Raw genomic sequence first — 10,900 nt, forward strand, 5'->3', positions numbered from 1 at the left:
CTGTGTCAGACTCAACTCGGTGGCATTGGGTTTTAATCTTCTTTTACCTGTCCCCTTTGTGTTACTAATCCCCCCACATACTGTCTACTCTGGACCGGAATACTTTAAAGCAAATTCCAGATACTGTGTCATTTCATCCATGCTTCAGAGGAGCCCTGGTGGTACAGTGGTTAAACATTTGGCTGCTAACTGAAAGGTCGGTGGTTTAAACCTGAATCCATGAAGAAGGATGTGGCAGTACATAGGAGAAGGATGTACAGCTTGGAATCCCTATGGGGCAGTTCTGCTCTGTGTCTGGGGCTCTGTGAGACGGAATCCACACCATGACAGCAGGCTTGGTTTTTCTAGTTTACCGGTGCTTCACTACATATTTTGAATACAGGCAGTCCTCGTGTCAGGCATGTGCGACTTACAGACAATTTATACTTGCCCTTTAACGTTGTGTTAATTTGTTCTCACTTTGAAACAACTGGACTGACTCCTACTTGCAACAGATTCATCACAGTCACCTTCACTTGCTGCATATACAGCTTCCACCTCATTGAAAAGCCTTCAGGCTTTTGCTTGCACTAAAGTCAGTCTGAGAACCATGTGGACCTGTTCTAACTTACCTACAAATTCGACTTACAGACACTCTTAAGAATGGGTCTTGTTCATAACCTGGGGACTGCCTGTCAAAACCAAAAACCAAACTCACTGCTGTTGAGTCAGATCCGACTCATAGTGACTCCTCCTCGGGTTTTCGAGGCAATAGCTCTACGGAAGTAGATTGCCAACCTTCCTTCTGAGGAGTGGCTGGTGGGTTTGAACCGCCAGCCTTCTGGTTAGGAGTCAAATGCCTTAGGCACCACGCCACCAGAGCTCCCAGGGGACTGCCTGTAGATGAGGTGTTTTTTTTTTTTTTAAAAACCCATTATGACACTTTATAAGACTATTAATAATTGCATGACATCATCACACACAGCCATATTCACATTTCTCAGTTGGCTTCAAAACCAAAAAGACGTTTCAAAACCACCTGGGAAATGTCTTTTTATAGTTGGGTTATCTGATCCTGAGTCCGAACAAGACACACACAATGTATTTGGTTAAAATGACTCTGAAATCCCTTTTATTTTATTTCAGGTCATTTATCCTGTAGATTTTCTTGCACACTTGGTTTAGCTGGTGGCTTCCTTATTAGAATTTTCTTTTTACCTTCACTAATATCAGGAGTATGTTTTTGCCATAAGGAACGAGACAATATTGAGAAAGTCAAGGTCACCCTTGAGCCCAGCTCCCCAATCTCACCTCCGTGCAGGTGTTCACTGATTGTCAGGAAGCCCACCTGCACGTATCAGACCACATTCTGTGAGTTTAATTGTCCCATCAATGGACACGTTATCTGTAATCTGCTGTTGGTTTTCTCAGCAGTTTATCCTTTCCCAGCAAGTATTTCTTGAGTTTTTTCACTGTGTGCAGGGCCCTGAGTGGTGCAGATGGTTGGCACGTGGCTGGTAACCGGAAGGGTGGTGGTTCAGACTCAGCCGGTGGCATCACGGACAAAGCCTGGCAATTAGCTTCCCTAAAGATCATAGCCAAGGAAACCCTGTGGAGCTCAGTTCTGCTCTGTAACCACGAGTCGCCATGACTCAGGATCCAGGCCACCACAGCGGGCTTATGTTCTTAGGTACAGTGTGCTGGGCCTTGGATTAACAACCAAGACCAAAATTAAGCTCTCTGCCCTCGGGAAGCTGCTGTTTAGTGGGACAGATGGACAGAAAGCAGTATAAATAAGTAAAGAAGCGTGTCAGGTGCTGGTGAGAGCCAGGGAGAAACAGAACAGGAAGGTGAACATTCTGCGTTGTTAGGTAAGTGCTACCTCATTAAAAATGAAACGCCCCTGCTTTGCAGTTCTCCACAGCGTGGGTGCCCCATCATTTATTAAACAGTCCCTGTTGTGTGCCATGTCCCCGCCCATCCCCGTGCCCCATACCCCATGCTGTTGTCTCATGCTCATGTGCAGTGTGGCTCTGGAATTTGCACCAAGAAGTGGAATTGGTGGGTTGAGAACCCTGACGGTGGCTAGCTCATCCTTGAAATGCCCCCGAGAGCGGGGTGCTCTTATCACCTCCAGTCTTCAGAGCAGGGTCTGAGGCTCCGAGAGAGGTAGGGCTTCCAGGGAAGTGACTTGGCTGGGGTGTGGTGAAGTGGACAGCCCCGAGCCCGTCTCTGCACTCCTTCTGAACTGGGCCCCGGCTTCAGCACATCCTAGCTGGGTGACTTGGTGAGCCATTTCTGTAGAAGTCTGTGTCCTCATCTGTCCCACAGGGACAGCAATGAGTTGTTGCCAAATCCTCGGTGGCACAAATGGCTCAATGCTTGACCACTAGCCAAAAGGTTGGTGGTTTGAAGCCACCAGAGGCACCTCTGAACACAGGCTGGTGGTCTGCTTCTGGAAGTCACAGCCTTGAAGACCCTCCGAGCAGCTCTGCTCTGTGCACATGGGGCGCTGCAAGTCACAGATGACTCAGTGGCAACTAACAGCAGTAGGCTGTCTGGAGAGGAAACGGGATCACTGTCATGGCCTTGGCACGGTGCCTGACACACAGTAAACAAAACCAAAGCCATCGCAGCCAATTCCAACTCATAGCGGCCCTGGAGGACAGAACAGAACTGCCCCATAGGGTTTGCAAGGCTGTCAGTCTTGACAGAAGCAAAACCCAAACCAAACTGACTGCAGTGGAGGGGAGTCTGACCCACAGCGCCCCTAGAGGACAGAGTGGAACTGCCCCACAGGGTTTGCAAGGCTGTCAGTCTTCACAGAAGCAAAGCCCAAACCAAACTGATTGCGGTGGAGGGGAGTCTGACTCACAGCATCCCTAGAGGACACAGTGGAACTGTCTAACAGTGTTTGCAAGGCTGTCAGTGTACCCAAACCAACTGCCACATCTTTCTCCTGTGGAGTGGCTGGTGGGTTCGAACTGCCAGCCTTTTGGTTAGCAGCCCAGTGTTTTAACCACAGCACCGCCAGAGCTCCTAGTACAACAGTAGCAACAGTGAAAGCAATGTTGTCATTTATTGATCACTTACGATTGGCTCCCTGTTTTACAGAGGCAGCATATGAGGGCCGCTCTGTGACACAGGGGTCCCTCACATTTCTGACATGCGTCTGGTGTTTCAGAGAGCTCTAGCGTCAGGAGACCTGGGTTTGAGTCCCAACTCGCCACCTTGAAGCTCTGTGACCTTGGGTGGACCATTTCACCTGTCCCTACCTCACTCATCTGTAAAATGGGCTTATAGTAACCCTGTCCCAAGGGTGGCTGCAAGGGTTCAGGACTTGATGCCTGTAAAGCCCTGGGCAGAGTGTCACAGTCAATCAGTGGAGTTGCTGGAACCATCACCATCACCATCATCGTTAATATTGTTTATTACTATTATTGCTTCGGTGGGTCAGTGTACTTCCACATGAGCTGCAGGGACTGGACTCCCCTTTGGGGCTCCAGGCTGCAGGATGGTGAGCCGCCTCCTGTTCTCTCCCCAGAAGCCACCCGCACCCCCACCCCGCCCTCCAGGCCCCCGGGTCTTGGACCTCCGGCAGCACCTGGAACGATGGGGCCACAACCCAGAGAACTGCCCGCAGGTACGGGTGTCGGGGGGCTGCTGCCGCGGGCCCCTGGTGAAGATGGGGGGCCGCATCAAGACCTGGAGGAAGCGCTGGTTCTGCTTTGACCGCCAGGCCCGCCGCCTGGACTACTACGCAGGTAAGTCCTGCTTGGCCACCTTGGGAAGAGTCCAGTGTGGAGGCCCCTCCCCTCACCCCCAGGAGTCTAGGTGCCCTGGCCCTTCCTCCCTCAGGACACAGGAGTCCAGGACCCCACTCCCCCAAGATCCAGGAATCTGGGCCCTGGCTCTTCTTCCCCCGTAACTCGAAGTCTGACACTCAGGCCCCTCAGCTCCCAGGACCCAGGAGCCCAGCTCCTTCCTCCTCAAGTGACCCAGAGTCCAAACCCCCAGCCCTCCTCAGTAATGCAGAGAGCAGCCTTGTCCATTGTGGATCCAGGAGTCTGAACAGACACCCAGGAATCAGACCCCTAGTCTTTCCTCTCTAGAGGAATCCAGGGTTCTGATCCTCTCCCTCAGTTCCTGCCCTTCTTAGGGACGGAGATACTCAGAAATGAGGATTCCAGATCCCAGACCCCATTTCCCAGGACAGCCTGGGCCCTGACCTTACCCAGCTTCCACACCCAGCCTCCCACGTAGCACCTGCAACGTTCAGACTCACCTCCCAACCAGGGTACTTTAGGGACCTTCAGACTCTCACCATGTTCCTCAGCCCAGCCTGAGCCTTGACTTGGGCCTGTGACCCTGTTCCACAAACACACCCCCTTACTGTCTGTTTGTCCCTTGCCTTCCTCGGCAGACAAAGAAGAGACCAAGCTCAAAGGCGTCATCTACTTCCAGGCCATTGAGGAAGTCTACTATGACCACTTACGCTGTGCCTTTAAGGTGAAGCCCTCCCCTCAGTGTGACCCTACCCTCTTGGTCGAAGCCCCTGCAGTCAAGCCTTAGCTGGTCCCTAGCTCCTCCGTCCTGTCCCGTCTTGTCCCGTCCCAGGGAAAGCCAGCCACAGCCCGCACTGGCAGAGTGCTTGCCATCCAGCACAGGCGACCAGCAGGCCCTTTGACTCCAGGGACCTACAATGAAGAGCTTAGTCTCTGGCTCTCAGCCATTGTTACTTTTCATGGAGCAAAGCTCTGACAGCAAAGATTTGGCCCACTCTGATGCCAAGCTGGGAATAAATAAGGACAGGGTAAGGACAGAGTAGAGGCAGCCCCGAGAGTGACTAAAGAAAAAAAAAACTAAACCCACTGCCATTGAGTCGATTCCAACTCATAGCAACCCCCATTGAGTTTCCGAGGTGGTGTATCTTCATGGAAGTAGCTCACCTAGTCTTGTTTCTGCGGGGTGGCTGGTGGGTTTGAACCACCAACCTTCTGGTTAGTGGTCAGATGCCTTAGGCACTGTGCCACCAGAGCTCCTTGAGAGTAACTAAAGGAGATGGTTATTACTTAGCGCCTGCCCATAGAGCCAGGTGGAGTGAGCCCCAGGGTGTCATGAGGGTCCCGAACTGCCGTACAAGTGCACTGCCAGAAATGATTTGTTGGGAAATGATTCCATTTTTAGAAAGCTCTGTAGAAAGTGGACAACCATGACTTTGGGAAGCTTAGACTGGCCTCGCAAGTGTGTGACCTCAGGAGAGTGGCCTCCCTCAGTCAAGCCTCAGTTTTCTCATCTGCGTAATGGCCGCAATGCAGCCTGGCCCTGAGACTTCTAAGGTTAAGACAAAGAACGGATGTAAGGGATTTACTCAACTCAGGCCGGTGTTTAGTACATTGTTGTTGATTCGGGTCCGACTCCCGCGACCACATGCACAGCAGAACGATGCCGTGCCCGGTCCCGAGGCGTCTTCCCCTGTGCTCACTGGTCTGAGGCCACTCTGGAGGCCGCTGTGTGCTCTGAATGCCTGCCAGCTTGCGGGCCCCCCTTGCAGCACTGCATGGCACGGTGTTCGGATGTGAGCCACACGGTTTTCACTGATCAATTTTCAGAAGTAGATCAGAACACACAAGCCACCGCAGTATGATACGCTAACGGATGTGTGGTGGGTGTAGTAAACAGTTACGCAATAAATCAATTCCAGGCTTTCTTTGACTTTCCCAAGTTACAAACCACAGAGGGACCTAGAATTTGCAGAAGGGAGATTGGAACATCTACATTCTTAACATAAGGAGCTCTGGTAGCATAGTGCCTAAGGCATTTGACTGCTAAGCAGAAGGCTGGCAGTTCAAACCCATCAGCCGCTCCGCAGAAGAAAGATGGGGCAATCTACTCGGAACCAGTGGGGGTCACTGAGTTGGAATCCACTGGATGGCAGTGAGTTTGGTTTGGCTTGGTTTTCTTAATATGAGATAAGATAGGCCGAGAGAAGGGACAGGAATCCCGTTTTTTAATTTCTCTTGCTCCCACTTTAATGACTTTTTCGTGAGTTATTCTAAGCGCTTTCTTTGCTTAATTCACTTAATCTTCTCAATGAGGTGGGTATGGGAGCCCAGTACCTAATAAGCAAGCTAAGCACAGCTTTGCTGACTAATCTGTAGTGAACAGTTTCCCATGGGATTCACCACAGCAAAGATGTGAAAACGTGAAACTGTTCACAAGTAAGTAGGCACAAGTGAGCCGTGCTTACCTTGCTTACTGGATCATCCGACAGCGGCTGCGTAGCACCGTTCAGAAAGACGGTTTAAGACTGACTTGCCCAGTTAACACAGGGCGAGTGAGCAGCAGGTCTGAGATTACAACCTGCCGTGCTGCAAGTCAGTTCTCTGAACCATCCCCGCGCCCTGCCTGTTCCAGAGCCCCAGCCCCCGTCTGACGTTCTGCGTCAAAACCTACGAGCGCCTTTTCTACATGGTGGCCCCAAGTCCGGAGGCCATGCGTATTTGGATGGATGTCATCGTGACCGCGGCCGACGAAAATCACGGACCCTGAGTGGCCCCGCCCCCGGAGGGGACGTCCCGCCGAGGTCCCGCCCCTGCGCGTGCGTTGTGGCTCTCCGGGGCCCCGCCCACTGTTGGCAAGCCTGGGCCCGCCCCTTTGGAACTCTGCGGGAGTCCTGTTCTGCTGAAGTTCGGCTGGCCTGAACCTCGGTTTCTCAGCTGCAGAGGCCGCCAGGGGCAGGATCCCAGCCCCTAGGGCCCTGCCGCGAGCATAAGGAAGATTGTAGGGGTGGAAAGGAACTATTTATTGGTGCTCCTGTGACACGGAATTAAAGTTGGAGGAAAAACAATGGGTTGCTGGTGTGGTTTTTAGTCTGGGCGTCTGAGGCCCCTTGGCCCCTAGCGGGATATGCACGTTATGCGTGCACTTTCTGGTTCCACATTCTAGAGTGGAGGGTGTGTGTTTGTGTGAGAGAGAGAGACACAGACAGTGATGCATTCCTTAATCTTCGGGAATTTTACCGATTGGGCTATTTGCAGATTCTAGGAGCTACAGGACCCCCTCACTAGAGTCCTTTACATACGTTGTTCTCTCTACGCTTAGGTTCCAGCTGTTGTTGCTGTTACATACCATCAAGTCGGACCGACTCACAGCTAGTTTCCGCATTCTCTGAGTTCAGATGTTCCCTCTCTGAGGAAGCCCTCCCTGATCCCTCCCCGTCCCACCCCTAGCGCTCTGGGTCACCATTCATTCCTTAGGGACTGAGAGCTCCATGACAGCAGAACTGGGCTGGCTGGGGCACCACTGTCCCCAGCGCTATACACTTCACTCCGTGAAAGTGAATAAATACAAATGCTTCCCTTTAACCTCTGGGGTCTGTAACTCTTCCCGTGCTTGGGCCCTTGGACTCACTCCACCCAGCTCCTACTCATCAGTTAGGTCATAATCCAGATGCAGTACATAATCTGATTCTCCTGGCTGAGTCACATGCTTCCTCCGGGCTCCAGCAGCCCCCTGGGCCTTCCCCCAACCCCTGCCCTGACCACCCTGGGTTATCACTGCTGATCAAAGTGTCTCCCTTGATGGAGTAGTTACTCTAGGACATCCAGGAGGCATGGACTGGTCCTGCCTTGGTCACCACAGCCCAGAACAAACTAGCTGTTGAGTGAATGTTTGACGGTTGAACTGGTTGGTGAGAAAGATGTTAAAGATTGAGGACAGCCATGAACAAGGCAAACAAAATTTTTGGCTGACTTCATCATTTAGGTCTCATCTTAAATGCCTCCTCCTCCAGGAAGTTCTCCCTGATCCCTAGGCTGAGTTAGATCCCTCTTCTGGGCTCCACATTCCTGGGTTCCCCCCACTACCTGACCACTCTAGGTTGTCATGATCTGGAGACAGGTCATTCCCCATAGGCCCATAGGTGCAGGCATTGAGTCCCTCTGGCTCCCATTTCCTAAGGTGCTGGATCTTCCGGCCTGGATTCCCGACTCCCTTGAGGATGCAGATATGGTGCTCCTGAGTCCTGGAATGTAAACCTTCAAATCCCCAGGCCCCCTGGGACCCCAGATGTCCCCTGGCTTCCACTTCCAGGTGTGAGACACCTAGATTCCCGGATTAGTTCATCGCTGGCCCCTCTACTGGGACCCTGGACCTCGACCAGCCTCATGATCATGTGACCAATGTAGTCAACAGCACCAGGTGCTCAGAACTGGTTTAATGTTCTATGGCTGCCATCTTGAAATTCTTAATTTTACCTTTGAATTTATATTTTGTAAGAGAGGTCTGCTGGGACATTGGGATGCACGTGGGGGCAGCTGAGGGTGGGGTTCGGAGCCTTCGCTCACCTGTGAACCCACTTCCTGGTACCTCCCCACCTCCCTGTGACAGAGTCCCTCAGCCTTCCTTGTGCTCCAGCCCTGTGGGCACTGCCACTCTCTACACCCAGCAGGGACCTGAGAGCAGAGCTGGGGAGGCTGAGGGTCAGCGCGAGCGCCCCAGGGCCATCTTGGGGTGCGGTGGTATGGCGGGAAGAGGAACTCAGTACCAGATTGCTCAAGTTGTGGGGCAGGATCCCCGGACTGTGAAGATCTGTGGTCACCCCATGAGTGTGCTGTTAGGAGAGGAAACAAGGCATAAACTAGTGAATAAACTGCATGGGGGTGGGGAGCAGAGTGAGGGAGACAGATGGACAGACAGAGGGAGATGTCCCTCCACGATGTCTTTTTCTATGGATCAGTCTTTCCATTTTGCAAATTACCTAGCCAGCCATGCCCCTTCCCGGACGTGAAAGCACATCCCAGAGGGAGTGGGTTTGAGACAAGCTGGGAACATCCCTGAGCTCAGAGTCTGCTCTGCCTCAGGGGACAGGAAATCCATCATGGACATGGCCCCAGGCCTGTCTGAGGCCCTGGCATGACCTCCAGGGCTTGGGCTGCCTCTGCACTGTCCCCTGTGCTCATCTGTCTGGAAACCAGATTCTCGACCCCTGTGCAAGGATCTCTGTGGACTGGGGCTGCTGCTAAGAGCCACAGAGCAGGTGTGACTGGAGCAGCGTGTTCAAACCTCCCCCTGCTTTCTGGTCCTGGGCCAGGCGGGGTCAGCCCCCAGGATCCGGGCAGGCCTGAGCAAGAGACGACTCCCCACCCTGGGTCCCGCTCCCTCCCAAGACGCTAGTTCCTCCGGTTGGGCCAGTGCTGGGTTCCTCCCTGAAACTTTCCCACGTGGCTGGCGCTTTCAGGGAGGCCAGGGCCTCCTGTCCCTGAACGCACAATAATCCTGGGAGAACCACCCTGCCCGCCACTCACCAAGTCCTCCCTCCAACCCTCAGGAGGTGGGGCGCTGCAGACCTACTCGACAAGAGACAGCTGAAGTTGAGAGAGGGAGGCTGAGTTACTTACAGTCCCACAGCAAGGAGGTGGTTTAACATTTTCGTCTGTCTGATCGCAGACTTGATGCTTTCTCCACTGGTTCACAAAAGACACCCCTTCCTTTTTTTTTTTTTTTAATGTATTATTAAAAGGAGACCTTGAAGGCTCAGAGAGGTGAAGACACTTAGGAAAGGTGACACAGCACGCCAGAGGGTAGGGCTGGGATTAGGAGACCAGAGGGCTGCGGCCAGTGCAGAATGACTCCCTACGAGGCCACTTTCGCTCTCCGAGCCTCAGCGCAATGCCAAGTGACTCCACCTGTGTGACTGAGGTGCTCGTCACCGCCAGGAGTCAGGGTGCTCACAGGGTCTGGGGAATAGATCCTCTCTTTACAAACTCAGCCGCTATGTTTCCTGCCACTGGATAGTGAGCCAGTCAGAGGGAGCTGGGTTTGGCTCCTGGCTGTGTTGCTTCCTGTGTGAACCTGAACAAGAACATCTTCTTCTGTCTGGGTCTCAGTGTCCTCATCCATGAAATGGACTCAAGGAGAGGTTGCTTGTAGAAGGACTGAACACAGTGCCTGACTAAGGAAGTGGGGGCTATTATTAATCAACAGTAATAGTCATAGTAGCATCAACTGATGTTAACCTATAATGATAACTAATGCTTTTATCCCACAACTTGTCTGGTCTTCAGTCATTCGTGTTCAATGTATGAAATCTATTTTTCATATGGTCTCTAAACTCAGGTGGAATAAAATCAAGGTCGTGTTTTGGCTCTCCCGGACTTGTTTTCGTTGTCTTCAGCTTCAACCTGAACTTGCACATGAGCATTGATGGTCTGTTCCAGTCGGCTCCCTGGCCCTGTTTTGACTCATGATACTGAGTTTCTCCATCACCTCTTTCCACAGAGACAGTCGATCTGATCGCTGTGTATTTCACCTGGCAAGGTCCACGTGCATGTTCCTGTTGTTAGGTGCCGTCGCGTTGGCTCTGACTCACGGCGACCCTGTGTCTAACAGAAGGAAACACTTCCGGCTCCTGTGCCAGCCTCGTGATCCTTGCTGTACCTGAGCCCGTCGTTGCAGCCACTGTGTCAGTCCACCTTGTTGAGGGCTTTCCCCTTTTTCACTGACTCTCCCCTTTACCAAGCACGATACAACATGATGAAAGGGGATGATGAGACAAAGTCTGGCCATTCTTGCTTCCAAGGAGCATTCTGGCTGCACTTCTTCCAGGACAGATCTGTTAGTCTTCCTGCAGTCCATGGGACTTCCACTATTCTTCAGTATTTTTCGTCAATATTCACAACATAGCCACCGTTTATGCTGTTGAAGAAAGGTATTTGCAATGAATAAGTCGTTAATCCTCATAACAATCCGATGAGTAGATACGATTAAGACCCCAATTTACGGTTGAGGATATTGAGGTGCACGAAGTCAAGTGATTGTCCAATTTCACAGCTGGTAACCGCTGTACCCACGTATACTTGTGTGGGGTCTTGAGCCACGCTGCATGGGTTCAGATACTGCCTCCATTAGTTTCTAGCTG

The 10,900-nt window shown here is 52.2% G+C and overlaps 1 protein-coding gene across 1 annotated transcript in view; it reads left to right on the top strand.

Annotated features, from left to right (window-relative positions):
- The window catches only part of PHLDB3 (pleckstrin homology like domain family B member 3), a 32,084-nt gene extending 25,553 nt beyond the window's left edge, over positions 1 to 6,531 (top strand). Inside the window, 3 exon segments of the mRNA XM_042781275.1 lie at positions 3,527 to 3,743; positions 4,403 to 4,488; positions 6,397 to 6,531. Coding sequence (XP_042637209.1) covers positions 3,527 to 3,743; positions 4,403 to 4,488; positions 6,397 to 6,531 — 438 coding nt within the window.
- Positions 6,532 to 10,900: the final 4,369 nt, after the last annotated feature.

Source organism: Orycteropus afer, unplaced genomic scaffold, assembly GCF_000298275.1.
Source record: "Orycteropus afer afer isolate SDZICR_OR568_19922 unplaced genomic scaffold, OryAfe1.0 scaffold00099, whole genome shotgun sequence".
Lineage (NCBI taxonomy): Eukaryota > Metazoa > Chordata > Mammalia > Tubulidentata > Orycteropodidae > Orycteropus > Orycteropus afer.